The 23,439-nt window shown below is 44.1% G+C and overlaps 1 protein-coding gene across 4 annotated transcripts in view; it reads left to right on the top strand.

The window, feature by feature from the left end:
* Positions 1-23,439, top strand: part of SH3PXD2A (SH3 and PX domains 2A) — a 246,683-nt gene that overhangs the window by 93,846 nt on the left and 129,398 nt on the right. For all 4 annotated transcript variants that reach the window (XM_064431203.1, XM_064431204.1, XM_064431202.1 and 1 more), the window contains exons 4-5: positions 5,839-5,915; positions 13,930-14,021. In XM_064431203.1, coding sequence (XP_064287273.1) covers positions 5,839-5,915; positions 13,930-14,021 — 169 coding nt within the window. The remainder of the gene's footprint in view (positions 1-5,838; positions 5,916-13,929; positions 14,022-23,439) is intronic.

Raw genomic sequence — 23,439 nt, 5'->3', positions numbered from 1 at the left:
AGCTCTTTGGAAGGGAATCCAGCCTTGCCACTTGCTTGTCTTTGGTTCCCCTTTCTAATTATTCATGTAAGGGCATATTCTGCTTATCACTTCTAATGGAGGAAGATTCCTCTTCCTGGTGATACTCTTTTATACAAACCATGTTACTTCCCATGCTTTATTGTTTCTCACTGATTTTCTTTAACATTGCAGCTTATGCACATTAAAAACAGGATCCAAGGGCAGGAGGACACTGTCCCCACCATCCCCCACATCTCAGGGCAATATTGTTATTGCTTGTGTGGCTTTCCAGGCTGCCCCATCTGTCTCCATCACCTCTTGTCACCTTCCATAGTAATTCCTGCTGATTAGCAAAGGCCCTTATCGGCTGAGGCTCTTTGGCAAGACAAGTTCAGCCAACAGTTCTGACTCTGTCACGAGTTTCTACTTATTAAAAAAGTCCTTCCCCCTCCCACCGGTGGAAACACTATGAATCATTTCCCTCCCCTTTCTTTGTCAGGAGCAAATGCCATCAGTGTTAGGACCCTGGCACTGACTTTCTGACTCCAGGAAATCATGGGTGAAACAATCCATGGAAACTGGAATCCCCATTTAAAAGTAAGATATTATTTTGTAAGGAACACACCTCCCTTCTGGCTGCTATCAGATTGCCATCTGATTGCCAATCACACGTACTTCCATGGGAAAAATAATTTTTTGTTCTGTTCCATATCATTGTGCTGTTGATTTGTCTGTTTTACAGTGCAAGGTGGCAGTGCATGTTTAAATGCCCCATTTGGGAGATAGATTGTGTGTCAGGTGCCTGAGAGTTTTGGCAGAACCCTGAGGTGGATGTCACAGCTTAAATGGGTTGAGGGGAATTTGTGTCATATTTGATTGCAGGCCTGTGCTTATTTGGTGTATAAAAATAGTTCAAACAGCCATGTGTAAGAATTAGAAGCCTTCATAAAAATATTTCAATGGCAAAATAGTTTTAGTTACACTGGAAGAAGCTTCTTAGCTCAAAAGGAAAACCTGTAACTGCACAAGGGCTAAATTCTTTATTTTTGTTTACTGATGCAGTGTAACTGCAAGAAGAGTCTGACCTCATCTCCCAAGTACCTCTGAGAAGTTGATCTTGGGTTAAACATATTGCTTGGCAATACATACCTTGTGCCTCCCAGGTTTTCGGGTAAAAAAGGCAGAGAATCAACGGCCCAGTAACAAGAACAACATGAAGAGGCAGAAGCAGGAGCTCTTTCCTGCTGCTGGGAGAGAGAACTGACAGAACCTCTCTAGCTGGAGCTTCTGTAGTCAAGGCAGCACATGTCTCTTTTAAACGTAAATCAGATGAGACATTAGAGTACTTTTAATGCTCCCATTAGTCTTCAGGCTGTCCACTGTAGAATATTTATCATATGGCTTGCTTCACGTGCTGCATTCTAAAGTGTAGTGTTCTGAAGCGTGGTGATGGTGCTTGAAATTCAAGATTAAATGTCAGTATGCATTTGTCCATCATCCCTTTGATAGCGTTTGGTCTCTTCATAGTCTCTGGCAGAGGCTCTTTGCATCAAACACTTGGTGTCCTTAGGCCAATCCATCACCCAGACATATCTGGAAATGAGACTCGAGCTCAGCAATCAGAGAGTAAGACCAAGAGATGAATCTGTTCTCTGTCAGATTTGGAAGGGAGGTAAAAACAATTTCCCTGCTCCTTGCTGGCCCTTCAGCAGCTGCCGCTCACTGTTGGGCTCCAAGCAGAGCTGGCAGCTCAGGACTGAGCCACTGGCACAAAGCGGGGAATGTCAAAAGGCATCCCTAGAAGGTCTCAAGGCCTGGATGTGCAGCACCTCTCCTTGGCAGTGAAAGGTGTGATCAGGAGATTTGTTTCAGAGACTGCCTCAGAGCTTACAAATCAGCAGTCAAGGGCAGTGGCTGCTGACAGCTGGCATCTGCTGGCATTGTAGGGACTGTGTACCATGTGTCCCCCTTCTTCAAGAGCAAAGACAGCATTCTCCTGATAGGCATCTCCTCAGGGATTTGTAGTGTTTCTTTGCCTGGTGGTGCCTGGTGCTGTCCTGCCTCGAGACCATGCTCCACAGTGTCACCAAGCCCCAGCAGCTGGGCTTCTTCCCTGTACAAACCACATCCTTGGCTATTACAAACCATTTGGCTGTGGACCCTTCTGGTGTACTCAGCACAGGCCTGTGGGTTAATGGGAGCCCCAGAGTGTTTGGATGCATTTAAACCAGTTTGTTCTTGAGCCTCGTGGCACTTGTTAAAAGTCTGTGTTACTCCAGGTCTGAGGTGGTGAAGGAATAAAGTGATATTTTGAGGATACATTTAAGCTTAAAGAATCAGCAGCTGCCAGATAGACAATCTCCTGCATAGCTTTATTATTCCCACTTTGTGCACCCACTGTGTATACAGGAGGAAATTTAGGTCTTATGAGAGAAGAAGTGTGTGGTCGTGAAATTAAAGACTTCATATATATATATATATATATATATATATATATATATATATACATACATACACACACACACAGAGATGAAGGGATGACTTAAGATGTCCTCTACTATGTTAAACTTGATACTTTGCTTCTTATTCATATTAATTTCCTAGGAATAATATTTTCTTTAAAGAAAAAATGATAAAAATAAATACTGTTATCCTGCATTAGCAGCAGGGCTGGAGCCCAGTCTTTCCCACGTCTCTCTTTCCAGTTGCTGCTGTCTTCAGAGCCCTTCCTAACATGTGCCAGACCTCCCTTGGCCCTGTCCAAGCCTGGCACACCAGTGAATGAAATATTTGCATGAGGCAGCATCATCTCATGTAACCTTTGACTTCCCATCTGAATGGAGACAGATTTCCTGTTCACTTCCTAGCTGGGCTGCAGCGTGGTCAAAAGCCACTCATCCTTCTGTAAAATGGGGCTGTAGTGCCTGAGGAGGCTTAAAAGAGCTGCAGTAAAATTCGGGAGAGAGGAAGCAGGGCTCTGTGTACTTACAGAGAAGAGATCCCTTCCTTATATTCCCAAAGGAAAAGCCAAGTGGCACATAAACCACTACACCACCCTGGTGAGGAAATTGTCTGGGCTGTTCTGCATTGACCAGCCACCCTGGAACTTTCCCACTTGATGTTGGTGCTGGGCAAAATGCTCCCTTCCAGTGCCATCCAGAGGGCTCCTTGCTGGCTGATGTTCTCCTGCTGCCCAGCTCTCTGCCTTCCCTGGATTTATGGTGACCCTATCTCCCTTGTTAGGCAAAGCTTTCCCTTGATGGGCTCTGCACTCACTTGGAGAAGATAAAGAGTGCACAACATGGGTCTCTCACATTCTCTTCCTTTTCCAGTCCTCCTTTCCTTTCAGAGGAAGACCAGGAGAAAAGGGGGAGCTGGAGAGAGCAGTTGTAACTCACACTGGGTCTGCCACCAGTTCCTCTGGTGGTGTGGTGGCTTTGACTGAGCCCCTGTCAGCACAGGCTGTCTTCCCAGACAAGGGAAGAAGCTGGGCACTTGGGAAGCTGTCCCTCCTTAGGTGACTCTGTCAATGAGAGAGACTCTGCCTGAAGACCTTCAGAATTTGTGGGGGGGTTCCCTCCTTGCTGCCCATCAGATCTGGATATGTTTGCAGAGTGTCCTTGGTTTTCTTCCTGATTTTTCTTTGTTGACTGCCACTCCATGGTGCCCTAAAATACCCGGTCTTCTCCAGATCTCAGCTTTGAATGCCATACTGGACTGGGCAGCTACAGATCTTTCCCACTGGCTTCATCAAACTTTTTCCAGTTTCCAGTAGTAGAAGGAAAATGTTCTTTTGCTGATGGGATTAAAATGGAAGCACCTTCTGGGCTTTGTTTTGTCCTAACACCACAGTTGCCCTGATATTTTCCATCTCCATTTAAGGACTGAATTAAGATTCATCATATCCTGGGGTCTTTTTTGTACTCTGTTTAACATAACATTCTTTATTATTACTTATAGAAAAGCTGAGTTGCATTTACAGGAGAGCTTTCATGTGTTTAAATCTTTGGTTCCTTTATGTTTTTATATGGTCACCCGTTCAACTTTTCACTCACGGCTTGAACTGAAAACAGGAAAGCCAGAAAGTGAGAATGTTTCCAAAATGTCGTTTTCTCTTTGCAGTATATTTATAAAAGTTGCAAAAAAAACCCCAAAAAAACACTAAATCAAGATCTCCCACACCAGCATTTCTGGAGCACTGAGAAAGGAACTATTTCTTTCTCTATAGCTACCCCTACCTCTTTCCCTCTTTACCTTTTTTTTTTTCCCAAAAAGCAGTTTATTGCCACCGTTGTGCAGGATAAGTAAAGTGTGATCCTCAAGGCAGGTAATTCTCTCCATTTACCAGACAGAGAAGCAGGAAAGCAAGAATCTTTCAGTGTGTCTGGAGTGGGTCAGTGCAGGAGGATGGAAGGGTCACTTTCCTTCTCCAGCTGCTTTTGACTAAATTGCTCAAGCTGATGCAATTTGACTAAATTGCTGAAGATGATGCAATGTCTGAGACACCCATTGAAGATTTCTGTGACCACAAGGCATCACATCCTACAGGGATGGCTCAACATCAGCATAGTAATGAGATAACCACAGGGAACCCAGAGAGAGAAATTGATGGCACCAGGAAATGGCTTTACCTCACAGCACAAACTGTTTTGTTGCCAGAATTGGGGATAAAGATAAACCACTTTCTCCTGTCTGAAACAAAAGGCTTTAACACCTTCCAGACTAGCAGCTATGGAGGAAAAGGCAACCAAAAGGGGCAGTGTCTGGGGGAGGCTTAAAGCCTTTGCTACTGGACTGTCAAAGTCTGCCTTTCATTAACCTCTCAGATTGTGTACTCAGATTAAGTCAAAGCCACATATTCAGATTTTGGATCTGATTTGATTTCTTAGTCCAGTTTCTTATCTCACAATCTATGGATGAGTATCTTATTTGCCTGTTGGTGGAAGAAGTTTGGAGCAGGGTGTAGTATAGATGTGGTTTTTTTATAGATATTTCATGGACTAAATAATGCTGGCAGATACTGTTTGCTTCTACCACAAGGAGAACATACAATTTATTCTTGTCTGATTATATTAAAAGAAATACAGCACAAAAGGAAAAGGGAAGAAAACCACCAAAAAAGGCTATGAAGATATAATCCCTTCTAGCCAAAAAAATACCAACTCTATGACATCCTTGTGTGTGGGGAAACTCAGTTCCTAGATTATTTTGATAAACTTTGTTACAATCAGTTTCACACAAAACCCGGTTGTTTATTTAATCTTAACTGCTTGCAGAAATGTCATCCAGTAAGGACATGGAGGTTATTATTTTTCTTTTAGTTTAAAAAAAAAAGAGTTTGTTTATTTTTCTTCTGTTATTTGGTTTCTCCATGTAGATTTATAAGGGCTCTGTCACCAACAGTCTTGTATTTGCTTGTGAGCTGGGTGTGTGGTTTGTCTGCCTGGAAGGGCAGGAGCATCCACAGTGGGAGGCAGCTGAGTGGGGAGCAAAAGGAGCCCCGTGATGCTTCCTGCAGCCAGCGTGGACATGCCAAAGTGACCCTGAACTGGGAGCAAGTCATAACACAGTGTCAGTCCATTCCAGGATAGTGCCATCACTACGAGGGAACCAAAACCTTTTGTGTTACCTACAGGATGAAATCTGAACCCCCACTCTGTCCCACGTGTCCCTGGGTCCCCTTCTGGAAGCTCACACAGGCAGGACTGTGGTGGCAGCCATCCAGGTTTCATGCTGACAGCCATGGCTGGAGCCAGGGCTCTCTGCTGGGTGCTGCTGTGCTGTCCCACATGGCAGGTGATGCCCCTAACCCTCCCCTTTCCTGTGTTCTCTCCTCAGGCAAGATCCTGTTCCGGAGGAGCCACGTCCGAGATGTAGCAGTGAAGAGGCTGAAGCCCATCGATGAGTACTGCAGGGTAAGGGCTCTGGGGAGCACAGCCCTCCTGCCTGGGGGCTCAGGGCTCCACCAGTGCTGGCATTTCCCTGCTGGAGGGTGCTGACACCTATCACAGGGAAGGATGGTGCTTCCCAAACACCACCATGACTAACAGGACAGGTGGAGACAGGCTCTTTGCTACCAGGGTCCTCGCAGCATCTTCCCTGGCAAACTTTATGTACTGGTTTGGTGCCTCATTTACTCAGTAAAGGCTCTAAGCCTTGCCTGCCCTAAATGTGGATTTTTATTTCTGCATCAGCCTCAATGATTCAGGAGTTGAGCAGGCAGAGTGGCCGAGCTAAGGTGGTGTTTTCTTCTGTTTTTTGCCTGTCTGTCCCCTGGTGCCACATGAGGGACAGCAGTGGCTGGTGCAGTGCTGAGGGTGGAGCTGTGTCTTCCAGGAGTGCTTCTCCTCATCAGTGAAAGCCTGGAAATTTGTTACTGAACAGAAAAGCTTGACTCTGTTGAGAAGAATATTAATCCACCTAATCTTTTCTTTCTAAACTAGAGTTTATGATTTGATGATAATTAATTCTCTGTCAGTAGAATAAAAGTCGTTTGCTTAGGCAAGTCCTACTTGCTTAGGCAAGTAGGATTCCCAGTTTTTGCAGAGGTATCGAGTCCGTCAGCACATTATTTAAACCCCAGACTTCCTCTCTTATTTCCCTTGAGGTTTTCTTTCAATTTTTAGAAAGTCAGAGGAACAGGTGGAGGGGGAAAAAAAGCATTCCCAAGAACTTCTCCAGTCAGACATTTGCTCATCCAAAATTGGAAGCAGATTGCCAAAGTGCCTGAGGCGTGCTGGGGGTGGTGGTGGCGGTGAAACCCATGCCATCTGCACCCCCGGGGTGAGGAAGCTGCAATTAAAGTCTTCTCTCATGAGATCAAGCTTTCTTGTGTGACAATTAGTCTACTGTCTTCCTGCTGGCTGCCAAATGGCTCTTTCTGAAATAAGTAGGGTCTCAGTGGGTCCCCAGCCGCCCTCCTTCAGACAGGAACTGCCGGCGACAGGAGCAGCCAGGGCTGGCTGATGTCAGGGTTCACCCAGCAGATGCGTGCTGGGGAAAGCAGGGACTTTGTCACCCAGCAGGGAAAGCAGTGACCAGGGGCAGCTGGTTCTCTGGGACCCCATTGTCTGTGTCCCAGACAGACCTGGCCTGACCCAGCCGGGCCTGCTGGGGCTCCACTCGTCATTGCCAAGGGGTGTCTTGTGGCTGATGTCATTGTCACTGTGGTGCTGTAATTCTTGCTTTCCTCACTTCCTTTTTTTCTCTCTTGGAGAAGTCTTGCTCAGGTCATAGAATCATAGAATGGTTCCACTTTGGTTCAGATCTGCTGCTGCTCAGACGTGGTTGGATACATCCCTGAAGCCAAGCTGTTTACTCAATCCATGCATTGATAGATGCTGCTTTTGTGAGCAGAGACCCTGCAGTGTTGGACTGGCCCAGTTTCCCCCAGCCCAGTGTTTCCTGTCTCCAGCAGCAGCCACAGTGGTTCTCAGCACTGAGTATCACAAACCTTTAGCGAGCTCTCTACAATACTATTCCAGTGGTCTCTGGCACATATGTTACTTGTGCCTGATGTAGTGTCTTTTTATTTTGTTTGCAGTTTACTGTAATTTGTATTTAATTTGCCTTTGTACCTATTTTCTGCTTTTCTATCCTTCTCCAGTGGATGTTTTGACTCTTAAGAGAATTGTATGGAACTGTAGAGCAAGAGCATCATTTTGACAAGTTCAGTCCTACTTCTATAAGAGTTCAAAGCTTATGTCCCATGTTACTCCTCAAATGGGTAGGCTGACAAATTTGAAAAAATTAGAGAATTATGCTGGAATGATGTGGGTGAAGCTGATGGAATAAATGTAACGTGGGATAATAAAATGAATAAACGGAACAATAGACCTCTGTCCCCTGGAATCTGTGTGGCAGCAGAGGGGGAGGCAGGTTCAAATGCAAAGTTCATGGCAATTTTTTTTTGCAAGGTAAGAGTTCTCCATCCATTTCACCTGTCCTGGAAAGCTGAAGCACAAATGGGGGATGCAAATGTTTGACCATTTGTTGTCTTGTTTTTGCAGACTGTCAGTGTGGAAATTTGCATGGCTGAGAAGCAGGTCTCACTCCTGCTGTGTGGAAGTGTTTGTGGTTTCTGTGCCAGGAACAGGCAGAGGCTGTCTTAGAGTTTGTGGGGGTACTTGGCAGTAAGGGGAGGTCTGCAGAAGATTCTGTATGAGGGTCATGATCCCTCTGGACCCTACAGCTTTGACCTCTGTACCCCTCATGCCTGGGTTATTCCAGTGCATTGTAGCAGCTTAGAGAAATGCATCACAGAGGTAACTAGGCCAGTGGTTTTGCTAAGGCTGCAAGAAACTTTGAAGTTGCAATGAAAACTAGAGGAGTGGGATACATGGGAAGATTTCCAGGAGTTTTCTCATCTGTAAACATGAAATTGCAGAGCCTGGATGTCCTTACTGGTAACCTGAGCGAGTTACCAAACAAGCTGTGTTTTGCCAGTAAATGTGTGCTGCCCACTGGAATTAGTCTCTCTGGATGATTTCCCTCTTAACTGTAGGCTTGGAATTAGTTTAGTGTGATTTAAGGTCTTCTGGGCTCATTGGGCCCGATTTTCTAAATTTGTTTAGGAATTTTTGCCAATGTGAAAGAAAGAGCAACTTCATAGAGCTCCCTTCCCGAGGGGCATTTTATTTATGAGGCTTTTGATCTCTCAAACACACCTCTGGTGAGTGTTTGTCCAGTGTGCACCATCCTGTCTTCAAGAAAGACCTTTCAGGTCAGTGGCTCACAAAACTGTCGCTCTGTCCTTTCACAGCCCTCTGGAAAGACTCAGACCAGAATTTGCTGACTTCCATATTTGTGTGTGCTGATCCTAATTGAGGGAAGCATCTCTGTGCAGGGAAGACCTTAAGATGTAACATCCCATTGTCACAAACCTGGATTTGTCACGTGCCTTCATGCTGTCCCATAAGGCTGGGTATGGTTTTAAGTAGAAGCTTAGGGGCTTTTCTGTAGGGAGGCTTGAGTACCCAGATGGACACCACCTAAATAAAAATTAAATGAGCAAGTCACATCAGTGCCAGGAAGTACTTCTATTAATGTTATTCTTTTATTAATGTTCACTATTTCAGAGACCATGCTTCACAAACATCATACCTCCCTCTTGGTCTCTCAGTCCTGCCTCTTTTTCAAGGTTTAATCCTTGAACCTGTCAAGAAACGTACACAGGCATTTCTCTCTGTATCCGTTGTACAACTAAGCTGGTTTCATTGAAGATGGAATAGCAGTCCTGGTTAAGAATGAGAGTTTAACTGAAATACTTTCAAAATTTATCTGTTGTTAGTGAAATACTTTCAAACTTGAGCTGACATTTTTAATCCATGTTTCAGAATCCCGATGCATTTAGACTGGCTGCAGTAACGAGAGTTAATTTTTTGCAACACTATTCTCAGCACCTGGAGCAGAGCCTTGCTTTCCATTGTGTTATGGTGCTTCCATGCCAGAAGCTCTTCCAATGTTCCAGTTACTTTCAGAACTGCACCCTCTTTCCTCCTTTTCTCAGCTCTTTATTTATTCCTGCTTCTTCTCCAGTCTGAACCATCACCATGCATTCTTCATGCACTTCTCTGCCTGTCAGCGTTTGCCATCCACCATTTCAGTGCTTTAGCTCAACCTTGAGGTTCTCAGTCAAGCAGAAGGTGTTTTCATATAGATGAAACAATTTATTTCTTTGTTCTCAGAAATTATTTTAATTGCACCTTCTCCCTGGCTGGGCTCATGACCATTTCCAAACATCTGGGTCTAGTGACTAATGGTAATGAAAAGGATAAACAATTCGAGGAAAAGTAAGGGAGTCATAACTGTGCAGTATTGTGAACTGGCACTGTGTATTTCTGCAGAGCCGGGAATAAACCCACTGGATATTAGGGATTTAAAAGCTGTGCATCTGAAGTGTCTCTAGAGGCTATGTGGAGACAATCAATGATTCCCCCCTTCCAGAGCTAGACACCCATGGCAGGGGGTAGACAAAGCACCCTCTGAAGATGCTGCTCTTTTTCTAGCAATGATACTTGTTGATAGACAAGTGTGAGCAGTCTCCCATTTAAGACACATGAAGTTCAGTGTGGTGAATACCATTCTGTGCACATACACACACATGCTGTGCATCTCTACACATACCTATCTCTGCATCAGTTTTTTATAAATGTATCTGCAAAAATGCAACCCACAGCACTCAACACATCATTAGCAGTGCCTGCAGGGTTTTATGCCATGTATTCCATGAAGCCTTTGAGCTGTGATACAGTCCCACGGAGCAGTTTCCAGTCCATGTAACCTTAAGCAATGGACCCCTGCCTGCCCTTGGTGCTCTGCTGCCTTTGATTGCTGTGTGTGGCACACAGCAGCTTTCCACAGGTGCTCTCAGAGTAGCTGGCCATCCCCAGCACCCAGGGCTGCCTGCTCACACCCTGCCTGGTGTTACAGCTTTTCAACAGCCTTTTGAGTCACCTGCTCTGCAAGGCTGTAAGCTGTAATATAGAGCCAGACATGATTACAGGCTGGAATGACACATAAAAGCCTATCTCCTGAGGGATGCGTGAGGGCTGAGCAGTGCACGTCCGCCTGTGCATGCCAAGCAAGGAAACATGCTATTAGTGATAGTGCTCGATGCTTCTGCAAGGCTGAGTTCTGCTTGCTGGCTCTTTTTATCTCTCGCCTTTCCTGCGCAAGTTCCTTGCTGTTCCTGGATGCTTGCTGTTTGTGGCTGTGTGTGTTTACCTCTGGTTTCTACATCCCCAGAAGAATGTCACTTCCCTGTCCTTTCTCTCCTTTGTCTTTACACTTCTTCCCTTGACCCTGCAGTCCTTCCTTCAGGCTGTTGCAGCTCTGCCCTGGAACTGTCTTGCTGGAAATGCCAGAAGCTTGAATTTTCCCCTTGCAGGGTGACAGTGGTGTCCCTGATCTCCTCAGTGCACTTTTTGTTTGCTCACCAGCATCATGTTGGCTTTGGCTTGTTCATGGGAATGTTGTGTATTTGCTGAAGAGACACTTGTCTCGCTAAGCTTGTGTCACTGCTCCCTGCTGCTATTCAGAATTTAAGAGAAGGGTCCTGATTGGTTTTATACCCTTGATTGCACTTTTTTTTTACCATTTCTTAGAGTTTATTACCACTTCTTTGGGTTTCGTTCCTTTAAAGAAAAAAAAAAAGTAATAATTGACTGGTTTGACTTTACACCTGAGCTTACCAAAAAGCATGGAATGGCAAGTTACTATGGGGTGGATTTCAGTCCATCTCTGTGCACAAGGCTGGAAACTGCAGCATGTTGGGAGATGATTCAGAAGCAGGAGAGCCAGCCCTGCCCCAGGGTGGGAAGGTGGATGGCTGGGTGTGGAAATGACTGGCTGATTTTTATCCACTCCCTGCAAAAGCCTGGAGTCATAGGGGTGCTTTTCAGTTATCCCCCTTCAGCTCAGCAGGACCACAGTGCTGCTGGGGATTTCCAGGCAGCCAAACACTGATTCAGGGGGTTCAGATTTCCAAAAGCTTCCCTCGATTTGGAAACAAAAATCTCCACAGCAGCTTTGCATTCTCCATCACTGAAAACTCAGTCTGTGCTCCAGCTCACTATTGACATCTGGAGCCTGGTTCTTGGGAAGGGGGAGCACCTGTGACCTGTAGGGAAGTGGGGACTCTTTGGGAAGGCCCTGCTGCCCGAGACCCCCCGTGTTGGGTGTAACTCGGGTGTTTGTGTTTCTCTAGTAATGATACGTATCATTTGCACTGCCTGCTCTTGCCCCATTGACTGTGCAAGATTGAGCCCTTTGGGATTTCAAAACACACTGTAGATATTGAATATCTGAGCCTCCTAACCTTTCTGCAGATTAGGTAAGTGTTATTGCTCAGGATTGCAAGGGGGTTACTGAAGATATATCCCAGCTGAATTTGATGAAAAGGGGTTAAGTAACCTGCCCTAACCAAAAAGGGTGTGAGCAGTAGAGCCAGTGCTAAATACCAGCTCCATCCACTGTTGGTTAGACAGCATTGCTTTGCTGTCTCTTGCTTGGGGTGCAGATGAATAAATGTTGTTTATGTTAGCCTGTGCTGGTGAGGTATGGCTCTTTCAACATGCTGTGATCATTACTGTTCCTGGGCACTTCCTGACTTCCCAGTGTTATTCCTGGTTTGCCAGCTGGATGCATGTATTTATGTACAGTAGGAAAAAAGGCAGAGCTCACACCTTTGTTACGGTTTTAGACAAGTTTGAACAAACAGAGGTGGAGACCAGGGCATCCTTTGTTCCTGTAAAAGTGCTTGAGCTTTTCTGCTGTTCTGTTTCATCCTGCCTTAGTGCAGCAGCCAGTGGTGCTTACCCTGGCACTTGGATGCACCAAGCTGTTGCCCAGCTTCTGCATCTGATGCTGCTTCCTTTGCAAGGCGTCTTTTTCAGCTCTGTAGTGCAACTTCACATGACCAAAGGCCAAAGCCTCCTTTCTCATAGGCCTAGTGATACCAAATGGATTTTCCTAATGTCCTTATAACATCCCTTCACAGAAGAAAGGAGAGCTGTAGGTGTGGAAGCATTTGAATTTATGAACACCTCAAAACAAGACCAAATCATCTATTACTGGAGACTACAGTTTCACAGCATTTTTTCCAACTCTTTTCCTTCACATCCCCAAGCAAATGTGGTCTTGGAAACAAATCTGGCCACTTCTAAAGCCTGGTTAAAAACAGCTGTGCTGGTAACCAACTGTCCTGTCCTGCCTTTGTGCTTTGGTTGGACCTTCTGGTGTGTCTGACCAAGATCAGTCAGATGTCTCATGGTTAATATAACCTGTTCACCCTAATGCATCTTCATTTAGTTCTGGTGAAATTTTTCATCCATCTTTCAAGATTGTTTGTCCTACTTTCAACTAGGAGAAGAGCCAGACAATCTCATTTTGTCAAACAGGTTTACAGGAACTCTAAGAAGCTTGGTCTATATTTAACCTGTGGCCTATTTTCAGCATAACATAGCGCAGGAGGAGGTGAAGTCCAGCCTCTTTTCCTCTCCTGCTTGTCATTTCTGGAGGCAGTCTCCCAGTCATGTCACTGAGGGCTGCTGCCCCAGCTCTGTGGGCTGGGTACAGCTCTTTAACATCTTTTGGCATGATAAAGCTCTAGACTCTGAACAGCAAATTCACAGCATGTTTCTGCCTTGTGTGCTTGCCTTATTTTAGGTCTTATTTTCCAGTACACTTCAACAGAATGTGGTTGATGCCCACACTGCACGTAGCTATTGCTGAATGTGACAAGTGCCATGTCCCTTTGGAAGGCAAGTGCACAGACACTGTTAGCCAGGATGTGCTGTGCAACCTTCTTCATGCAGAAAAAGCCTCTCCGTGTTTTGGTTGGATTTGATTTGTTTTTCTCATACACTTAATCAAACTTCCTTTCTTGTTAATTTAGGAGCAAATTGTTGTTTGGTTTGGTTTGGTTATGGGGTTTTTTTAGCGAACTCTGCTTTTTGTGTGGACAGCTTAATGGAAAGCTTTATGGAGCACATTAATCTGTTGTCTGAGTGGGTGTTGAATTTGTGTGCATTGACACAGGGCTGTAAACCCTAACCTCAGTGTTTGAGGTGCTGTGCAAGCCTGTGTCACAGACTGTCCCAGCCATTGAGCACTTATCTGTGCAGTGTCATGGTTTTGCTCTTATGGACCAGACTCTGCTTTTGAGCACATGGCAAAATAAATTACATTGGCTGATTCTAAGAACTGTTGCTTGTCTGAATTAATTGCTTCCTACCTGACATTTGCAGTCAAGGCTTGCTGTTTCCTTTCTTCTCAGATAAGTAGCCAGGTGTGCTGCTGTTCTTGAGCATTCTTTTCCCTCTGCCAGGACTGTTTTGCCTCCTCATGCTTGGCAGTTTAGATGTTTGAGGCCGTGTTTCAAACTTGGCTTATGTCTAAGTGCTTCTCCCTCTCTGTTTTGTTTTGCAGGCACTGGTTCGGCTTCCTCCTCACATTTCACAGTGTGATGAAGTCTTCAGGTTCTTCGAGGCTCGCCCAGAAGACCTCAACCCTCCAAAAGAGTAAGTGTTGTGATGGTTTTCCAGTGCTGCTCAGTACAATTTGATTAGCTGGAAGGAAAAGGTCATTTGTTTTCATTACTGCTGTAGACGTGGGAACAGATTTTGTAGCTTTCAAGTACTACCTAGAAAATGCCCAGCAGTTACACACAACCCCTTTGGGTGAGTGGAGGACAGGGAAGTCAAGCAACCCTCAGACACAATTTTCAGCCATCCTCCACCCACCTTTGCATTGTTTCTTGCTCATGGTTCTAATGAGGGAACCTCCCATGGTTGGTAGGTTTTACCTGATAGTTATCACCAAAGAGTCATTTAGTTCCCAAAAAGCATTGGCTCAGTAGCAGGGGGAAATCCTGCCAGTAAGCACTTGGCTCATAATTACCAGCTGCTTCTTTAAATGTACTCCTGCCCAGAGATACTTAGTTATCGGTAGGGAGCAAGATTGTGGTCCAGATCCAAAATTGTCTCTGGAGAGTCTATTCTTTCTAAGCAGGAAGCCAAGAAAAGGAGGAGGGAAAGAGTTCCCATTAAACACGAGACAGAATTGTAGCCTTTACGTTGGAGCAGACAGGCTGATTCATGCTGATGCACTTAGGGTCCATAGGACTCATTTATCCAGGGAAAGCCTTGGCAGGAGGGTATTTACAAGCAGCAGTGCTGCCTTGCATGGTATTTCCTTTTCTCTTTCATCCCAAACAGGATATATTTTATTGTACTCTGCAATAAGATTTTGATTTGGTCCCATTATGTTTTGTGCTGCTTTGTTGCATGATTTGAAACCTGATTGCAGGCTGTGTTACTGTAATTTGCTTTCTCCCATGTTTGCACAGCCCACTGGATAAGGGGAAATGGATGCAAAGCTTATGTGTTTTGGGCACTTCACCACATGCAAACCTGTAGTTATTGGAAAGATTTGTATTGGCTTCAGCTGTCTGCTCCCATGCTGGTGAAAAAGAGAGGAGGACCTCTGCAATTTGATTTCCCAGACTTTGTTCCTTACACATGCATGGGTTTGTACAAGGAGATGTGTTAACATGTGTGCTAAAGAAAACACTACTAGCATCGCTGAGAGCAAAGTCTGTTTTTGGTTTCATGAATGAAGGAAAGAGCAGTTTTAAATCAAAAGTCTGGATAAAGAGCTGGTTTTTTTATTTTCTATCTAGCCTTGTTTCAGGAAAATGTCTGGTGAGAATAAATATAGTTTCTTGTTCATTGTTAAACACATATTGCAAACTTAGAAAACATTGCAGCAAAATAAGCCTGTTCCATTCTGAGACCTGCTGATTATCACAGTTTCTCTTTAGGGTTTGCAAGTAGGTTTGCAAAGGTTGCTTGATCCTACAACACCCTATTTGCAGTGCAAAGACACATCTCCATGTGCCAGGCACAAACAGACACCCCAAACAGGAGCTAGGTCCCAAGAATTATGGAAGAGTTCACATGGAGTATCTCAAATGGAGGTTATGAGTCTGCTTGAAACTCCTGTCTGCTTTCTGTACTGATGCAGAGACTACAGCACCTCTGCAAGGCAGGGGCCTGGGACCCAGGCCCACCCCCAGGTGTACACTAACAATTATGGTTTGCATCCCTTGTCCCTACTCAAAGTTGTAGAGGGCCTGTTTGACAGCCTTGCAAGAATTTTCAAGTTATCCCTTCACTCCCCTCTGGAAAAACAAAAAAGACTAAATGTTCTCAGCCCAAGCCTTGCATCCTATTCCAACCTAGTAATAAGTGTGATTTATTTCCCTGGAAAATGTAGAGCAATAACCTGATTAAATCTCACTTCACTAATGTCTGCAAGACATTAATCTAGCTGGGTTTAAACAAATCCTACCTCGTCTTCTGTAAGCAAACAGATCTTAGGGAAGGTGTCTAAGGTTTCTGCTGGGAGTGCTTCACAAAAGATGTATTGTTGAAACTGAAGATTAGTCTCTACAAAAAGATGATGTAAAAGCCAACGGAAACATCTTAGTGTTTTTCTTCTGTGAACTGAGGGGGAAGGGAGGAGATCTGAGGCTCACTGGACCACTGTGTAGGGTCTGGGGGAAGGACACCTCCAGGGCGATTCTGAACCTCAGCAGGCACTGCAGGAAGGAGCACGATTCCAGAGAAATCCCTGTGTATTCCCTTGTTTTCTTACTCTGCCAAGCCCCTCTAGAAACACTGAGCCAGTGGTGCCCAAGCCCTGTGAATTCAGTCTTCCCTGGACCTCATGGTTCATCATTCCTCTCACTGGAGGTGGGGCTGTAGCCTGGAGGCGTCATCTAGACTATCCTAATTATGTTATCTATTTCTTCAGCTGCTTCTTTTAGCCATCAGCACAGAGGTGGTTTGAATGTTGATCTGTCAGCATAGACACTGGCATTCAGCTTGCTGGGTTAAAGAACAATAAGCAAGTGACTCGGCCACCAAGGGGCAGAGAACAGAATTGCTTGTGCTGCCTTCTTGTCTCCTCTCTGTGCACAATGAGATGATCTTTAGTTTCATATCGATCTGCTCAGGTTTTTTTTTTTTTTTTTCTGCAGCAGCTTGGCCTCATAAGACAAAGCCTGACCTAGGGTTTAATTAACTAACTAATTTTCAGGAGTGTAACCGTAATCCCATGGGTATTTGGGTTGTTGAACCCAGAGAGTCTATTGAGTTATTGCATGTCAGTGGCTGAACCTGTGCTTCCAGACAGAAATACATGAAAGCTTAAACGTTGAGGGAGGAGACACAAAAATGCCTAGCTTACCTTGCAGCTGGGATGTGCAGAGAGGTATCCATGCCTTTAATTGCTGAGCCATGGCTTGCAATGGTGCACTAATCTGTCTAGCACTGCATTAATTCAGCCACAAAGCCGAGCTCTTCACTTCTGTTCCTATTGTCCTGAAAGACATCAGAATTCCCCTGTAGCTCCTTGGGCACTTTTACAAATGTGTTGCTGGCTTCTTCCCTACAACCCTTCACCTGCCCTGCCCTTGCCTGCTCCCTGCTTCTTTGTGCAGTCCTGTCCAGGCTGTGCCGTGTTTGGCTTGCTGGCTGCTCCCTATGGAGTCATTTCCTACTGCTGCCTGCTCCAGCACGCAGTCCAGCTGCAGTGAAAGCTGGGCTTTCCCCATGCTCTCAGAATCTGGCCAATTTGTGCAGTTGAATTCACAGCTTAGGTTTTCTCTTTCCTGCTTTGGTGATGGTCCAGGCTTTCCAGTCCTGTGACAGTAGGCAGAAGGTATTTCTTCCAGCCCATTAAATCTCTCCTGGGTACAGCAGCTCACAGGCAGAGAGCTGGAGAGATGTCTCAAGAAATCTCAGCATTTGTAGTGGCTGACAGTCTCCTCCAAGCCTGCTCCTGCTGGTGGAGATAGCTCCAGGCCAGATAGCTCCCAACAGCAGATTTCCTTCATGTGGCATGGGACAGACCATAGGAGGACACTAAGTTTGTGTGTGGAATGGTGTGGGAGCATTCTCAGGCTGTTCCACACGGTGAAAGCACGGCTTTTGCAAGGGAGCAGTGATGTGCCAGGCAGGGTTGGGAGCTCCAGTGACAGTGTTCCCAGGGCAGCTGTCTGCTCTCGCTCCACCCCTGGGATAGCTGCAGGGAAAGCAAGCTTCAAACCATCAGCCCTGCTACAGCAGGAGCAGTTCTCAGCTGTTTCCAATATGTGACATTTTAGTGTTTGGGCAAACACCTCTGTCTGTAGGCACATGGCTGGGCTTGTGTCCTTTACCATGCCCTCAGTGTAAGGGACAGATCCTGCACTGCCATGGAAAAAGATACTGTGAGGTAAGAAGGAGGTGTGTTTTTATTTATCCTTTGCTCTAAGTAAACACCATGTCACTAAAAAACCATTCATTTACTGGATACTTCTGTTAATAATTATAATTACTGATAACTAAACCAGACATAGATTAATTTCAGATTCTGCTGGGGATTTAAATTCAAGGCTGAGGTCAGGCCAGGGCTCACAGTCAACAAACAAAATCTCAGAAACCAATTTTTTAAATGATTCTATTTTACTAGAAAAAGCAGAAATACCAAAAAAGTAGGATTAATCAATTAGACATTGCATATGGTTTACTGGTCTTAAGGCTTTTTTGCAGTGAATTTCAAAATATCACAGCCAGACCGCTCTTGTGAGAGTTTGTTTTTTCTTTGTGTCTAGATCCAGTCTAAAGAGCGGATCAAGAGCCAAGAATTCAGTTCTCCAATACTTCCCTCTATAGAAATGCATGCAGTCTCAAACAAAATTTCTGTTTAAACCACCATTAAAAATATTATCAGCCAAATTTAAAGCAGTGTTCAGTATCTGAGAATAATTTTCCTGTGAGAATCATAAAACAATTTTCAAACTATATGCAAATCCAGAAAAGTTAGGGAACTTCTAGATATATGACATATTGTGAAGATTCATGCAGAAAGTGGAGTTAAGGCTGAAGGTGCCTTCACTAAAGAACAGAAATGCTCTGTTGTGGTCTGTAGCCAGGAGCTTTACTGATCATATCTCTATCAAATAAATATTGGTGTAACACTCGGATGCTGTGATGCCAGGCAGCCACTGTAAACTGGAAGCTGGATTCTCATCTTATTCTTTATATATTACAAATTCCCGATAAGGATGCTGAACAGAAATAGCCAGGGTAATGGAGGGACTATGTTAAGGAAGCTGCTTTAGTTTATGAGTATATTGGTGCTAAAGCACAGCTCCCTAATACACTATTTTCTATCCATAAGCATAAGTGTGTCTATATATAGTTATTTCTGTTTCCCAGATCTGCTCTGTAATAACAATTCAATTACCTGTTGGTAGAGGAGGAAACTTTTCATGTGCAAAATATCTGTATTTTTTCTGATTTGTTTGATATTATGAAAATATTTTCTCTTATATTTCATCCCTTATATTCCATTGCTTATATTTCACTTATATTTTATCACTTTTGAATTGTGTTTCCCCACTGGGGAACACATTGGACAGCTGAGTCTCTGAGCAGAAGTGCTATGGGGAAAAGCTGGCATTCTTTTTTTTTGTGATTGCTCTTTCTTACAGGACTTGCAGTACAGATAATTTCCACATCATTTAGGAATGCTCAGCACCAGGTGATGACAATGGGCGTTAGAGTCTGAGCTTGGCACTGTTACTGTGACTGGGCAATGCACACATTTTGTTTGGAAAATCTGTTCCACTTGAGAAAGGCAGAATGGAAATTAATTTCCCTAAGAAATGCAAAATCAGAAAAAAAGATAGCAGTTTTATTTTTCTTTGATTTTTTTTTTTTACCTGGAAAGTAAATTATGAAACACAGAGTGGGAAAATTTCTGATTAAAGATTGTGACGGGATAAGTTAGTTAAAACCCAGTATCTTGAAGGGAAGAAAAATTTAATATTCTCAAAGAATTATTTATTCACTGAGGTTTAGATAGCTAAGGATGCAATAATGTGTTGGGGCTGCTATTGCCAAGAGCCTTGCTTGGCCACTCCTGATTAGTCACCCAGCTCTCACTGATTTCACTGGGAATTAGGTACCACAGCTCTTTGAGCATCTCCAGTGTAATAGAGCATCTGTGTTTATTTTCTGAAATATGCTTGGTTTAGGGCTGTATTTATTAGTAATTTTTGGCTCAGCACCTAAATTTGTGGAAAAAAATGTCTCTCTGGCTTGTAGCTCTCAGAAGTGCTTTACAGTGTCCTGCTCACAGGATGGAGCTGTCACAATCTGTGGCTGAGAGGTCAGGCAGCCCAGGAGCAGAGGAGGAAAGTGTGGCCAGCCCTCAGCTGTGCCCTGAGAGCAGGAGCTCAGTGTCTGGGCCATGGTCAGGTGAGGCTGGGGTTCCCCCTGTGTGTGCTGCCTTTCATCAGTGCTCCTGATCTCTGGAAGGCTTGGAGATCGTTATCTTAACTAAACCAAGCCAACGCAGGAATGGAAAAAAGGAAGTAACAGATTCATTACTCCTCTTCTTTAGTTTCACATGGGGTTTTCCCTTTTGTTTGTAGCATATAAATTGATTTGGGCTGGAATATCAAATGGAGGGTATTGAAATTTGCTACTGGCTGCAGCAGTGGTGATACCAGCAAATAACTCAGCCTTCCTGAGAAAAGACTGATTTTTTTTTTTGCCACTCTTTCAGAAAATGAAAAAAGAAATTATGTAGATAAATATAAAATAATAAACCTGAGGGAAAATGGAAAGCATGCTAAATGAGATATGTTCAGCAACCAGAAAAAAAAAGCTTACAGAAAAATGGCAGCTGGAGCAACATGAGCTTTTATCCCTTGCCTTGGGTATCACAATTGGGTTGGCTCATGCTTTTAGGCCTGACTGTGAAAGGACACAGAGCTGAGAGGAGCAAAGACAATTTAATGTACTGACACTTGGCACTGGCAGCCAAGTGTACAGAAATAGCTTTTGCCTGGATTGGTTATGAGCAGGCTGCAGGGTTTAAAAGTGGGATGCTGTCATGAGCACAGGATGGATTAAGAATAAACAGACTTACTCGAAATTCATCAGTATGAGAATGAGATTAGAGCTCTGCCAACACCCAGCAGCTTCAGCAGTGGCACTGGACACTGCCTTGCTGGGGTGAAACACAAGAGAGTGTCAGTGCTAGTTAAAGTTCACTGTTTATGAGCACAAATAAAAAAAAAAAAATCTTTCACTGTAGAAGAGTTGTGACTCAGTAGTATTTTGAGGTGCAGAGATGTTGCCTTTAGAAAAACTAAGTGCCAAACCTGTTGGTTCAAGATCTTTTTCCTGTCCAGTAATTTTACTCATGTCCTAAAGGAGCAATCACTGCTGGTAATTTGCCAATGCCTATTTTGTAGATTAGAAAGTAATAGTTTGCTTACTGTTTAACTTAAACCATAAAATGTCTTCTTTCTGGAGAAGCTGAGTGGTTAATCCAGGGCACTGGGAAATTTGCTCCTTACTGTCTCACTGATTTATTTTGTGATGTTGGAAAGGCCTCTTACATCTCCTGGCTCTGTCTGCAGAATGATTGCAGTTTAGGTTTCAGAGATTTGCTAAGAGGATTTGATTCTGGTAAGGAAACCCCATTCTTTCCATAATACAGTTTTAGAGGTGACCAGTTACAAAAATAATTTGTTTTTAAAAATCATCACTCAACATTGGAAGAAAGGTTACTTCCAAAATCAGTCAGGAAAGCTTGTTCTGCTGGTGCTCCTAGATGCAAAACCAGTTAGAAAGTCAAAACAATTTATTTGTAAATATATTTATAGTAAATAAATAGTAATATATAGTAAATTTATTTGTTTATGGCAGTGGGGGAAACCTGGCCTAATGAGGCAGGATTGGATCAGAACCAAAATAACTGGATTCAGAGATTATCAAATTTGTGGTTAAGGATTTGAGGTGCCAGTTATCCTTGAGCACACACTTCTAGAGAGGTTTGGCTCAGTGCCACGGGATCCTCTGGAGTTCTCTGTTTAAAGGCAGGTGATGCTTGGTTTGCAGCCCGCAGGGTTGAATTGCCCGTGCTGAAAGACACAAAAGAGATCTTTATCTTCATACAGAAGAGAAGTGTCTGGTCCTCATGTTCTTTGTGGATAAGCCTGGAACTGAGGAGAGGACCAGGGACGGGGACTTCCTTCTCTTATCTGGGTTTCTTGCTCTGGTGAGCCCCTGCTGGCAGGTTAATTGCACACTGTCACCATTGACTCATCACCTGCCAGGCAGGAGGAGCTGGGGTGGAGTTTTCTATTCACTAACATGACAGAGTTGAGTATAGCCTGTCTTGTCCTCTGTGTGTCACATCTCTGGAAAACAAGAATAGGCAGCTTATGTTGCAGGTATGATTATATCACAGAGAAGAACACAGCCTGTCATTGCTGTGTTTATAATATGATTGCACTATTGTTTAGTGAAAATCTTTCACCCTGAAGAGTAGGGCACTAGGGCAGACTTGCTTAGTGGGGTGGTTGCTGCCAGGGTGATAAGTTATCCCCCAGTAGTGCCTGGGGTCAGATGGGATTTTTCAGTGGTCTGCTCTTTCTGTTGTTGATTGCTGTATAATTTTGACATTGCTTGTCTGGAGAGTCTGTTTTTAGCACTGTTGAGGATCAGTAGCCTCACTGCTTATAAAAGTCCCATGCACACATGCCTAGTGTGACCCTGTGTGTGATTTTGAACTGTTTGGGGGCAAGGTAAAGCATCCCATTACATTTGATAGGATTTTGTCAGGCTGTACACATGTGACAAGGAAAGGCGTTGCTTACAATGTATTTTAGTGCTGTTGACCACACCAGGCCAGGTGGAGTTGAAATCTCACATTTATTTAAGGTGAATCATTGCTGTCTGAACACTGGTAAGCAGAGGTGATGTTTCTCAGTAAACAGGACTTTGGGAGTCTCTGGCACTGCCCGTTTCATCCAGCAGATGCCTCTGAAGAGAGAGGAGGAAGCCTTAGCAATCAAAGGGTGCTGAACAACAGGTAAAGCAAGTCCTGTCTCTCTGGACAGCTGCTGCCTCTCTTGCAGTTCAGATGAGAACTAGGTTTTGGTTCTGGCTTGGTTGATTCATATTGTTATTTTTTAGTGTACCTGTCTTTACCTGTTCAAAGAGTTTGTGCTAGAAATCCATTCCATTACACACATGGGGCTCAGTGTTTTGTGTCTGTCACAGAGATTTGTGTTCAGCTCCCAAGGTAGAAATCTTGTTTACAACAGGCCTGGGAAAAAACCCAACTTCTGTGCCACTAGGGAGCCATCCCCTGGAGTGCTGCACATGTCCCAGGTGATCTCTTCTGCTCTGCTTCTGCCTCTTGAGAAATGGGGTACCTTTAGGACTCTGTGTATATTAAAAATACCAGACCTCAAGTGGCTCTGGCTGAAGGAGACACAGTGATCTATTGGTAGATTCATTTCCACCCTTTCCATCTTCCTGACTGGTCTGCTGCTGACTGTCTTTCATGCTTGCTGTTCCCAGAAACACAAGCAGAGGATCAAATAACAATGTGTTTTGACTCTAAACTCTGGAATGACTTATCATGTTATCAAAGCTTTTGATTTAATTGAAATTTCACAGATAACCCTAGACCTGCTTTTAAGTGCAGACTCAAGAGGCAGTGGGAATTCAATTAACCACCCCCCTCCCCCCCCATCACACCACCACCCTCTCCTTTAATGCTTGCATCTTGTTGGGCAGTTTTATGGAAGGGATTTGCTACTGCTTATCTCCAGCTAGAGCTGTGTTTCTGGGTTTAAAGATACCCTTTGTTTTTGGGCCTCTTTCTTTTTCCAGTTATGCAGAGTTGGATTGGAATGACCCTGCTGACAGTAATGGACAATTTGAGACTGACAATGATGTAAGGATTGCAGAATTTGCTGTGTTAGAAGTAGAATTCTTTCCTTGTTTCCTTGTTCATCGCTTAAAACAATTGGCCTAAGCTCAGGAAGATGTTCATTTAAACAGACCTTAGATATATAGTGAA

The sequence above is a fragment of the Passer domesticus genome, chromosome 8, assembly GCF_036417665.1.
Source record: "Passer domesticus isolate bPasDom1 chromosome 8, bPasDom1.hap1, whole genome shotgun sequence".
Lineage (NCBI taxonomy): Eukaryota > Metazoa > Chordata > Aves > Passeriformes > Passeridae > Passer > Passer domesticus.
This window is presented reverse-complemented; position numbering and strand designations above follow the sequence as displayed.